The sequence below is a fragment of the Pseudopipra pipra genome, chromosome 6 (genome assembly GCF_036250125.1).
Source record: "Pseudopipra pipra isolate bDixPip1 chromosome 6, bDixPip1.hap1, whole genome shotgun sequence".
Classification (NCBI taxonomy): domain Eukaryota; kingdom Metazoa; phylum Chordata; class Aves; order Passeriformes; family Pipridae; genus Pseudopipra; species Pseudopipra pipra.
This window is the reverse complement of record NC_087554.1, coordinates 62,924,438-62,937,093: the sequence shown is the minus strand read 5'-3', so window position 1 is coordinate 62,937,093 and position 12,656 is coordinate 62,924,438. Positions and strand designations below refer to the sequence as shown.

The window sequence follows — 12,656 nt, the reverse complement described above, 5'->3', positions numbered from 1 at the left end:
AATTTAACACCGATTTATTATTACTACACGCACATCACCCCACTAAACCCCATCCCTGCACCCACCAGTTTCACTGCCCAACTTTTTTGACCATTTCTAGCAATAAATACCTAGAGCACGAATCCAGCCAGCTCCACGCATTCCCATTTATCCCAGCCAGCTTACCTCATGGAGGAAGAATCTGCTGGGACAACCGGGGTCACGCGCGGGGGACAACAGGCAGCAGAGCCTAAAACGAGGAGTTCCCCTGGTATTTTGGAGCAAGGTTTAGACTCTGATGTTTATTTATGGTGCATTAGCAACTGATGGAGCCTCTCAGCTGGAACCACTCAGGGAGGCCGGGAGAAGGGCTCCGGGCCAAGCCCGGCTCCTGGAAGCAATCTCTTGGAGTCGGCCCAAGGCTTGACCATCTGATATCAAAAGAGACTTTTTATAGCCCCTCAGTTGTTCCTGACGCTGTCAAGAGGGTTACAAGGATACAGGCAGCTGCTTCCAAACAGCACATGGCTGCAGGGCACGGCAGAGGCAGCACATCCTTGTGATGCCGGAGCATCCCTGCAGCTCAGCACGGCTCCCCGGGATAAGCCGCGAATTCCTCCCCAACAGCATTCTGTGGGATGTACCACGGACTCCAAGACTTTACAACCTCACTGAAGCCAGCTGAAGGAGAGGCTTTAAACTGAAGGGTTGGATGGGATATTGGGAATGAATTCTTGGCTGGGAGGGTGGTGAGGCCCTGGCACAAGTTTCCCAGAGAAGCTGTGGCTGCCCCTGGATCCCTGGAAGTGTCCAAGGCCAGGTTGGATGGGGCTTGGAGCAACCTGGTCTAGTGGAAGGTGTCCTTGTCCATGGCAGGGGTGTTGGAACTGGATGATCTCTAATATCCCTTCCAACCCAAACCATTCTAGGGTTCTGTGAGGAAAAATTAAAAATAAAGCTTGTTGTGCTAAAAACAAGAGAGCGGAGAAGCATCAAGAGCAACACTGATTTTATTTCCCGCCCCAGATTATGATCCACAAGTGTACAAACAGTCTTAAATAGAGCTGGTCTTAGAAAACATGGTGTTTGACTTCTGCAGCTGAAGTAGAGTCAATCCTAGGGTGGATGGTGGGGCTTCTGTTAACTAAAAATTGGACAAGGAACTGCTCCAGAGGCCGAAATCCATGTTTTCTGGCCATGAGAGCAAGAGTAAGATCCTTAGAGTGTCCAAGTGGTGCAAAAAAATTCAAATCCTTTATACATGTTTGGGATTTTATGGGTTTTTACTAAGTGCCACTGAACCTGGAGGAGCCCATTTCCTGGAGTTGTTCACTTGGAGGTAAAACATCTCCCCAGGGTTTGACTCCGGCCTCAAATTCCCACACCAAACCCTCTGTTACCCGCTTCATCCACATTTTCCAGCTGAAGCCAGGCTGCCAAAGGTCACTATGAAGGAAAAAGGGGTCAGTGAGATGTGGGTGGGCCAGCAGAAGGGACCTGCTGAACACAGCTAATGTGTTGACTCTTCAATTGACGTGTTGGTCTGGGCTGTGTTTGCTTTCCAAGAGGCTCCTTGTCTGTACACAGGGGACAGATGGCACTGGCAAAGTCTCCTAGAATTGACTGTAAACGAGCCTTTTAGCATTTTATTTCTATTTATTGTGTAAGCATGTAGAAACCCAGCTCTCCAGCCTCTCACTGAATGTCCCTGGCACTGCTGGTGGCAGCCACCAGCAGAAACCATCCACAACACGATCCACACAGAGGGGAGAGCACCAGTCAGAAACTGCTCCAAAACCATTTTTCAGCTGGATCTGAGCAGGAACTCTCTGCATTATGGCATCTCCTGCCCATGCTGGACCAGCAGCTGTGGCTGAGCCCTAACATTGCTGCAGATCCATGTCCGTGTCCCTCATCAAATTTAGGGGATCTGTTGCCCAGAGAAGCTGTGGCTGCCCAATCCTGGAAGTGTCCAAGGCCAGGCTGGACAGGGCTTGGAGCAACCTGGGCTAGTGGAAGGTGTCCCTGTGCATGTCAGGGGGTGGAATGAGATGGGCTTTAAGGTCCCTTCCAACCCAAACCATTGCAGAATTCTGTGGAAAGGTCATGCCTGAGCCTGGAAGGAAGAGTTTCAGAGCCTGAAATATGACTGTGAAGGAGACCTTCAATCCCCAAGAGAACTTTTTCCAACTCTTGAATGAAGCCATTTTACAGCCTGTGTTGCCTCTGGCTGAAGGGAAACCCCTTCCCTGTGTAATCCCTCATTTCTCATCCAGTCCCTGCCCAGCCTGTCTGGCCCAGCTGTTCCCATTTATCTCCCACCCAGAGACGAACAGCAGAGCTGGGATTAAACCTTCCTTCTTCACAGAGAACCATCTGCACCCAAAAAAATTACTCTAAAAAAAAAAAAATCTGCTTCACAGGGTGCAAAATTCCCAACTTATCCTCTTTTGCACTAACTCCACCAAATAAATCTTGCAGCTGCTGCTTCTTTAACCCCCAAGATGTGTTGTGATGGAAATCCCAGAATGGTTTGTGTTGGAAGGGACCTTAAAGACCATCCAGTCCCACCCCCTGCCATGGGCAGGGACACCTTCCACTATCCCAGGTTGCTCCCAAGCCCTGTCCAATTTAGCCTTGGACACTTCCAGGGATGGGGCAGCCACAGCATCTCTGGGCACTGGAAAGCAGTGGTGGGAAGAGATGGGAGCAAAATCCATGTGTCTCAGGGTGGAAGAAAGGGTGATTTTACTTCTTGTCCTAATCTAAGATGCAGAGTCTCCAGAACCCACCAGTCAGCTCAGCAAGGGGTCAGGGGACCCACAGTGATGATTTCCGTGCTCCAAGGGATGGGCTCTCCCTCCCACAAGGAATTAAGATTCATGGATTTCTTGCATCACCCACATATGGGAGACAACGTCATTGACCGGAATGGGCTGAGTATGTACCAACTTCCCCAAATATTAAAATTATGGGACATCACACTAATTTCAACATTCAGCTCTGATACATAAGGAAAATAATGTGATATATAAAGAATATTTTGATATAGAAGGAGAATTAACGTACCAAAGAAGTTTTCAGCAGCCAATTTCCCACCCCACTTCCAGCTCCCTTAAAGGCCAGAGGGTTGGTTCAACCGGTTAGCCCTTGAACCATAAAAAACTCCCTTATTCTACTTGTAGCACAGACAGCATTTAGGGAAATCCTCTCTTTAATGCTGATCCAGCCACCCTTCACCAGGAAATGTGTTTTGAAGTGGGATATCTCTGGGAAGTGGGATATCTCTGCACTGGATCAATGCTGCCTTGAACCAATGACTCATAAAAATTACAGCCCTTGTGCATCACTATGATGAGCCTTAGAAAAACGAGACCTCAAACTCAATTTTTCTTCCACTTCAGACTTAAAAACAACAACAAAAAAGCATTTTTCTTTGGAAGGAGTGAATCCTGTGGGTCGTTTTTCACAGTGTAAGTTTACAGAATTAAGTATCCGACTTATCTTCAACATAAATTCACTCGAGATAAAGTTTTGCAAAACAGACCAGAGGGGGAAAAAAGAAACCTAAAAAAAAAAAAAAAAAAAAAAAAAGACTTGCATAACTTCTGAAGTGCCTGGAGATAAGGCTGTGGTTGTACTGGACTCTGGGCAGGATCTGATGGAGCAGGTCCTCACCCTCCAGCACAGTTTACCGGGTTTGTACATTCAGAACATTTTATTATGGGTTCTTCAGATGCCCAGGAATTTAAATATTTATTTGGGCAAAAGCCAAGCTCTCCACTTGCTGACGGGGCCCTGCAGCTTTGTCAGGACATCCCACAAAGCCTCCTGAGATACTCAGTGAGCTCTACGGGCACAGGATCAACTTGGGCTTCCCCTGGCAGGGGCTTTGCTGGAGCCTTCCCAAATTCTGGGGGTAAAATCCAAGCGCCCGTTGACTTATTGATTTGCTGAGGGAGCAATGATCTGCAAAACCACCCAAAAACGGGGTCAGCGGGGTTTGTAGTGGTGTGAATGTCCATGTGAGTGGTACCCAGAGACAGAGGAGGAAGAGGAAGAGGAGGAGGCAGCAGTGATGGAGCCAAGCATTACTGCCAGGCCGGTAAAAAGGGCCATTGGAGACACAGAGTCAACAAACACTGAATGTCTGGATGTTTTTTTCCATAAGTGGGACGAAATCCCCAGACTCCCGTCATCCAGATGCCTCTCAGAGCACAGGCAGCACTAACCACAAGCCTTGGCCCTGAAGTGGCTGAACTTCAGCGAAAGTCAAATTAAACTCAATTAAATTAAGCCTCACAAACCAGAGGAAAACAATCCACTTACGCCCTCTGCATCGGCCCATAAAGAGCAATCCCAATAATTCCAAGGAAGGCAGTAGCACTGGGTTTGCCAGCATCTCCTAATGTCTTCAGGATGAAAGTCTATTTAAAGGGTCTCTGTCAACAGCAGAGTAAGGATGAAAAAATTCACTGACTCACACGGTGACACAACCTGATGCTGCTCGACAGGCAGAACACGACCGGGGTGGAGAGAGGGGGGAGAATGGAGGGTTTTTTTTTTTTTTTTCCATTTCAGACACTTTGTAATTAAATCTCCTTATTTCCCTGACACCAGTTTCTGGGGTTGGTCTGGATCCTACACGACAGCTGAACACGGGCAGGCAATAAAAGGGGAAGACGCCGCCGTTGGCAGCGGAACACTTGGGCCTCGCAGTTAAAGGGCTGAGTACATTGCAATCTGGCCAGCTCTCGAAATGGTAAGATTTCCTTCCACACCCATCCCCTGGACATATTTAGAAATCGCTGTGCTGCTGCCAAACCTCTCTGCTCGTGGCGGGGAAAGGCAGCAAACCCTTCCCTGGTGTTTCGGCGCGTCCGTCTGCACGCGAACGCCACCCCCCCCTCCCCAAGCATCTTCGTGAGGCCGCTGAGCATCCACTGACTGTACCCTGAGATCACAAAATTATTTAGGTCGGAAAAGATCTCCAAGACCATCAAGTCCAACCTGTGACCGATCACCACCTTGTCACCCAGACCAGAGCACTGAGTGCCACGTCCAGTCACTCCTTAAACACCCCGAAGGATGGGGACTCCACCACCGCCCTGAGCAGCCCATTCCAATGTTTAACAACCCCTTCTGTGAAGAAATTCCTCCTGAATGCTGGTGTTGCTCCCCAAATCCACCTGCCCTGCCCCAAGATGCTCATGTGCATCTACCAGGACTCCATTTTGGCTCCATGATTTTAGGAGAAACACTACTTTATTTATCAGCGGGGTGTGAAGGAAGAAAAGAAGGTTTAAGATGTTTATAATGGAAAAGCACAGGGTGGGATTCTTGGGGTTGTCCTGTGCAGGGCCAGAAGCTGGACTCAATCCTTGTGGTTTCCTTCCAATCAGGATATTATATGATTCCATGAACTCCAGACAGCTTTGCTCCTGGAAAGCAACCATGCAGGGGACGTGGCTCAAGCCCTGGGAACGCTGCACATCTCTGACTACCAAAGGGTTTCAGTTTTGCGGAAAAAAAAAAAAAAACAACAACCAACAACCCCAAAAATCAACAAACAGTGGCTTTTTATAGAAGTCTTTTTGGCAAGAGAGGGCGTGGAAATGTTACAAATACTTCAGGAGTCACAGGACGTTCTGTCCTGGAGCACAGACCATTTAGAAAGGGAAAAAAAAAGGTAGGGTCACATTTGGCATCGGGACTGCGGGACGGTGTCTCCTTGCCTGGGCTGGGCTTGCATCCCACCACTCCCAAATGCCACTGTCACCTCAGCTCGGGTTGCATTTGGTGGCTGGAGGCTGAAGAAAGGAAGGCTGGCTGTCACCTTCCCATCACTCACAGAGTCTTGGGAACCTCCTTATTTTGGGGCTGGAGAGGCGATGGGAAGCAGCTCATCACCCTCACGGGACTCTCTGCATCCCATCCCTCCTCACTCCACAAGCTCCCTGAGATGGGACCACCCTTACCCCACGTAAGAGGATTCCCAATTTTCCAGCATTCCTCACCCCCTGGGAGCTGGGGATCAGATTAAGATGGGATGTGGGCACGGAAGCTGCCACTGCTCGGCACAGGATGCTCCCCAGACTTGGTTTTTCAAAACAGGTGACTAATTCACATGGAGCTCTTTGAGGATTAGGAGGCAGGAGCTGGGTGTGATGTTCTAAGAGGCTCTGGGGAAAAAAAAGGGCCTGAAGGGAATTTCTCAGCCTTACACAGCCTCAGGGTGGGTAAGGGAGGGAGTAGTCACGAATTTTGGAGCGTTTCCTCCCAGAGCTGCCTCCTCCCAGCTCCGGCACTGAGTCCTCCTCCCTGCGCTCCCAGCTCCCATCAGCATCATCTGGAATGATCCCTGCTTCCCTGCTCAGGCTGGAGGGAAGTGTAGGTCCCAAATCTTCACAGCCAGAGGCAGAGGAGAAGGATGTGAGCTTTTATGCTGTCACTGCATGTCCCCTCACCCTGCGGATCCAACATATGTCGTTTCCCCAGGAGAAGGAGCATCGCCAGGGCAGGAAACGCCAAGGCATGGGAAAAAACTTTCACACTTGCTGTTTGCTTTTCCTCTCCCACGTGCCCACACTGCAGCAGCAGAGCCTGCCTGGAGTCCCTCAGTGCTCCCAGGACACATGGAAAAAAATACAGGCAGCAGTAGGAGAAAGGGGATGATGGAAAGAAGCAGCTTAAGGGCATGAGCAAGGTCTGCTGGGCTGGAATCAAACAAAGCCATCACAGAATCATAGAATCATGGAATGGTTTGGGTTGGAAGGGACCTTAAAGACCACCTCATTCCTGCCATGAGCAGGGACACCTTCCACTATCCTGGGTTGCTCCAAGCCCTTTCCAACCTGGCCTTGAACACTTCCAGGGATGGGGCAGCCACAGCTTCTCTGGGCAACCTGTGCCAGGGTCTCACTACCCTCACATGGAAGAATTTTTTCCTCACCATGGAGGAAAAGGGGATTTTTCCATTTGTGGTTATGTGAGATGATGGGTTAGCAGGAGCTCTGCAGTGGAGCCATATCTCCTACCTCCCCAAATCCCACTTTCCAGTGAGGATATTCCCACTCACACCAATTAAGTGTCGAGTGCAGCCCCATCAAATCCCACTTGGATATTTGACTTCTGGGTAGAAATATCTCCTCACTGAGATGATGACAGGAGGGAGGGACACAGGACACAGGAGCATCCCATCCCAACCTCCATGTCCTGCTGCCAGCTGGGCAGGAAGTACAGATCCCTGCTGCTCTAAAAAAAAAAAAAAAAAAAAAAAAAAAAAGGAAGTTTTACTTTCTCTTTCTCTGGTCTTTAATTGCAGATCAAAACTGGCCCTTCAGGCTGGAGTCGCCTGCCAGCAGCTGCTCCCGGGCAGGATTCCAGGCCACCCTTTGGATGAGGGCTGCCCATCCCATCCAAAACCTGCTCCCCTCCTCTCCTCCTGCCTGCTCCTGCCACAGGCAGGGTTCAATCCATGCTGTTAACCCTCCTGACTGGTTGCTGTGGGAATGGAGGGGCTGCAATCCAGCCACTGGGAATGAGACTGGGTTTTTTTCCGGCTTCACACGACCTCCAAGAAAGTGAGGGATGTGCGAGTGGCTCCGGCCTCTTCCCACAGCCACCTCCGGGCTGCCTCCTGGGAGCCACAGGGAGCTGCCCTTTGGAATAACTTCCCTCTGCACAAGAACAGAGGCTTCTCTTTAAAAATCAACCAGGCACTGCAAGGGTGACACCTCTGGGTACGATTTCAAGGGAATGTAAGCGAAGGACGACCCTAAATAATCCACCCACGTGTGTTCCTGCTTGTGCCTCGAGTATTTTATAAACACAGCCAGCCAGAGTCCTGGCAACACCAAGAATTGCTTCAATTACTCATAAATGATGCTTTATGCTAAAATTAATGAGGTGTGTAATTAAGTGATCCGGGGGCAACGACAGCAAACAGGTACAGCCAAAATACAAGCAATTCACAGGTACAGCTCTCTCCTAACTTCCCTGGGCCCCAAATTCAGAAATCAAGGGAGCTGCAGACACAAGGACTGTGCTGGGATCATTGCTGTTCCCTTCCACCTTGATATATCCACTCAGTTTTCCTTGGGAAGACAATTAGCTTGATTAATATGGGGTATGAGAGCTCTCTGCAGCCAACCCATGCAGGGGTGCTGCAGAGGGCAGGGAAAGGTCATGGAATAAATCAGGGCATGATGAACTGGGAAGGGAAAAAAGAAGAATCACAGAACCATTGAATGGCCTGGGTTAGAAGGGACCTTAAAGACCAGCTCATTCCACCCCCTTGCCATGGGGAGGAACACCTTCCACTAGCCCAGGTTGCTCCAAGCCCTGTCCAACCTGGCCTGGAACACTTCCAGGGATGGGGCAGCCACAGCTTCTCTGGGCAACCTGTGCCAGGGCCTCACCACCCTCAATGGGAAGAATTTGTTCCTAATATATAATTTACACTTTTATATTATGTATATTAGATATATAAAAGTTAAAATAGATTAGATATACTATAAATAATAGTATCTGTACATCTATAGTGGTATTTGAACACCTATATATTATATATCTGTACAGGTATCCTTTGTGGTCCAGGGAAGAGTATTCCCAGCCCCTCCAGCTCCAGCACTGCTGCCTCCCCACATCCCAATCCCCTCTTCCCTCAAGCTGATGTTGAGCTGATGTCACCACCTTCCCAGTAGCTCTGCTGAACATCTGACTCCAAGTAAACACAAAGGCCATGGCTTAACAAGATTAAATCACTGTATTTGGCCATGTAGTTTCTGCCTTCCTCAAACAGCTCAGGCTGGTAAGAATCACTAAAAGGAAGGTGAAATTTCCAGTAAAAATCCTGCTTTCCTGAAAATCAGGAACGTTAATTTCAGTATGTCGGATGCCAGGGAAGGAAAGTCAGGACCATCCTTGATGGATGTGTTCCTGCTGCCTGCTCAGAGACCTCCTACCATGGCTGGGCTGCCACTATCCCAGCAGCTTTTCCCCCTTCCAGATCTTTAAATATTAGGATTATTTTGCTGGTTTGTCCATAAATACACCGAGAGCTGAAGAAAAAGCTGCTTGAGGTCGATGTAAGGCTCTGAGTGCTCAGCAGCATCAGTGACAGATCTTCTGTTCTGTGATTAAATGTATCAGAATTTCCTGACGTGACTCACTGCTGGAGAGATTCAGCAGCGACCAAGTGACCTCCCTGTCTAGCACGACATCAAAAAGGCCAGTGGGACACAGGGGGAAAAGCCAAATCCACTCGGAAATAACGCTGGCTAAGCCTTTTCTATTTTAAGGAGAGACTGCCCAATATTTATGTTTTAAAAAACACCAAAAGAACCAGGAAAGAAGCAGCGAAGATTCGTAAGCAGCTATAAATACCGACCCAACCACGGATGCACCGGACACCGCACGTACTGCCGAGCTCTTCCTGCCTTACCAAACAACTGGGTCAGCCAAGAGTAACCTCAGCTGCCTTCTGAGGGCAGAAATAGATTTACTACAGCCCAGGTTGGGTTGCAGGCTCCTCTTGGAAGGGAGGACTCCAGCCCCGAGCACCCGAGTTCCTCAAGGTGGAATTACCGTCTCCTCGTTGGGTTTTTTTGTTTTGGTGGGGAGGAAGAAACACCAGATTTTGGGATGAGGAGTTTGTGGAGGTGGGTAAAAAGCGATGCATTAAAGCAGCAGATTGATTCAAGCCCTGTGTACCTGGCAGAAAATGACCCCTCCTTTCTTCTGGGCTTCTCCTCAACATGGAAAAGAAGGTGAAGAGGAGTCAGGGAGGAGACAGCAAGACTCGGTTCCTTCCCTCCACCAGACAGTTTTACAGTGAAGCATCATCACTTAATCCCTAATGTGATTTTCCACTAGAAGAAAACCCACAGGGCTGGCAGGTTTCCCATTTCAGGGTTTGCTTTTCATCCAGCACATAAATTTGCAGGGAAAAAAATTACGACCCAACACCAGCAGCTTCAACATCAAGTAGAGCTGCTACTGCCTCGCCTGTGACAAAACCGAGGACAGCCTTGCTATGGAAGAGAACTCAGCACAAAAAAATGTATTCTTTGCAAGTTTTTGGTTCAACTGGTCCTGCTATTTAAGTATTTGCACACAGAATGGCAGATCTGAAAGGGAAAAAGAGTGGGCACCCAGGCTGGTTGATGCCCAAGTGACTGGTGGGTGTCTGAAACCCGAAAACACCGACAATTTAGGGAATTTATGGGACAAGCCCGTGCACCGAAGGAGAGGCAGGAGCCAAACCAAAGGCCAACCTCCCCATGAGCGTTTTGCAGCACTTACTGAACGTCTTGCAGATGTCAGAAACAGCCTTGAAGACCCTGTCGGAGAAGTTGACTTTCACCTTGACGTACTTCATGTTGGGCAGCTGCAGGCGGAGCAGCTTGTGCTGAGGGGTGAACTGGAGCTTGGCATCCGCCTGTATCCCGTATTTATCCAACGTCCAGTGCGTTTTAAGGAGCCAAGTTTTCTTCTTTTCCCACCACAGCGCGTGATCCGACCAGTCCTTCTTGACATCTGGAACAAAGGAGCCATTTTTCCCGGTTAAAAGCGGGACCAGAATAAGCCTTCAAAGGACAAAAGAAGTTTAAATGTGTTTAACTGAGAGGCAACTATCGACCCAAAAAACTCCAACAGCCCCTTTCAGACACAAATGGCTGCTTGTACTCAATGCTATTTTGAAGCCACCACGGATATAAAAGCAGGGAAGAAGCCAAGGGGAATAAGGATGAACACAACTGTCCATGGATCACTCAGCCCAACAGTGATCGTGGCTGGAACATGAAGCCAAGGGGTCATGAGCGACCTGACAATTTCCCCAGGAGGGATTTTGCACAGTTTTTTGGGTTAACTCTCAATTCTAGGGTTTTCCCCCTCCCCACCATCCAGGACACCTGTGTTATCCAAAGGTGAGCCCAGCCACCTCAGCACACATGGAAAGCAGAACTAGGAGGAGGTTTGCAAGGAGAATTCAACAGAAACTCCATATTTTCTCCCAAGACTTTCAGATTCTACAAAGAGACCCTGGAAAATTTCCAAATGAAACTAAGAGTTACCTCCCAAAGGAACAACAGTGCAAAACCCAACAGCCACGTCTCCTTCCAGGAGACGGAAGGAGGGAATGGATGGAGGGATGGAACCATGGGGTCTCTGAAGGTCACCTCCAAGTCGGGAACCATTTGGGGAACCAAAGCATGGTGATAACTCCAAAAGACAGAAACTGTGCAATGTTTTCCCTAACACCTGGAATGTTCTTTGCTAACACCTGCCCTGCTCTCCCAACGGCCCCGTGCCATTCCTGCAGAGCATCTTCGACTCCAACAACCACTGATGATGCAGCACCCCCTGACCACACAAGAGAGAGAGAAGGAAAGGAAATGAATGATCCAGCATTTTGCAAAGCTCTGCTTAGCCTAAACCCTCCACACCCAAAAATACTGACCAGGGAGCATGTCAGCGTCCATGGCACCAGCCCAAATTCTCATTTCAAAGGAAAAAACAAGGATGTCATCCAGGCAAGCACAGGAGAACCTCAAGAGGCTGAAGGATAAGTTACAGGGTCACTTCCACACTCAGTATTGGAAATTTGGTAAGAGTTACCAGTGAGTTTTGAGCTTATGGATTATCTGAATTTTCGTAACAAAAAAGAAGCACTTTCCAGGTTAAAGCTCCAGGTTAAATATTATATTTAATATATAATTATCAAAATTGAAACAATAGTTCATTTTTCAACTCCAGATCCACCTGTGATCCTGGATTCCCAACATGAAACATCAGTTTAACCTAAATTAACACCACCAGCTGACATTTATTCCAAGAGCTCCTGCCTCCATCCTTCAGGAGTGATGCTCGTGCAGGGCACCAGCCAGAAAGACAGGAGCAAATCCAGAAGAATCCAAGGGCAAAGCCCCAGCAGACACACCACCAAGGAACACACTCCAGCACTGACATCACGGTGGGATTGTTGGCGTGTCCTGTGCAGGGCCAGGAGTTGGACTGGATGATCCCTGTGGGTCCCTTCCAAGTTGGGATATTCTATGATTCTGTGATGGTGAAGACTATCCCTATAAGCCAAGTTTGAACTTAACTGAGATGAGAACAACATGATAAGTGAACTTTTTTCTGTCCCTATCTAAAAATGGGATCTTGAGCTCGGGGTCACTGAGAAAACCCAGCAGGAGCTGTTCTTTTTTTTTCTTTGAACTCCTGGTTTAATGGCATGATCACGACTCCAGACAGTGGAAACGTTCAGCTGGGCTTTTCAACAGCTTTGTACAATCAAATTAAACAAAACCAAATATAGAAAAGCATGCAAACTTGCACAAGCCTTGGCTACTCGGAGAAAAATCCGAGAAATCATTACAGTGGACTCTGGTAATGAAGTCCAACTTCTGCCCTACTGAAAGCTGAACCAATTGGCACTGAAAATCGGGGGGAGGAAAGAAAAAAGATGTTTTGAATCACTAATGTTTATGCCTGACAGAAGGGGTTTGGGTTTATGCTGCAGATTAACCTTTCAGCCCATGGCACAAAGCATCGTCTTCGGGCCTGAGAGTAATTAACACTTTGAATTAAGAGTGAGATGCTGGTTACAGCCAGGAAGGTAAAGGTCTGTGCCTGTCCCACAGGGTAGTTATATATAAAAGAGGTTGGCA

General features: G+C 48.4%; 1 protein-coding gene across 4 annotated transcripts in view; it reads right to left on the bottom strand.

Annotated features, from left to right (window-relative positions):
* The window catches only part of FERMT2 (FERM domain containing kindlin 2), a 53,638-nt gene that overhangs the window by 24,147 nt on the left and 16,835 nt on the right, over positions 1 to 12,656 (bottom strand). For all 4 annotated transcript variants that reach the window (XM_064659619.1, XM_064659620.1, XM_064659617.1 and 1 more), the window contains exon 2: positions 10,285 to 10,518. In XM_064659619.1, coding sequence (XP_064515689.1) covers positions 10,285 to 10,518 — 234 coding nt within the window. The remainder of the gene's footprint in view (positions 1 to 10,284; positions 10,519 to 12,656) is intronic.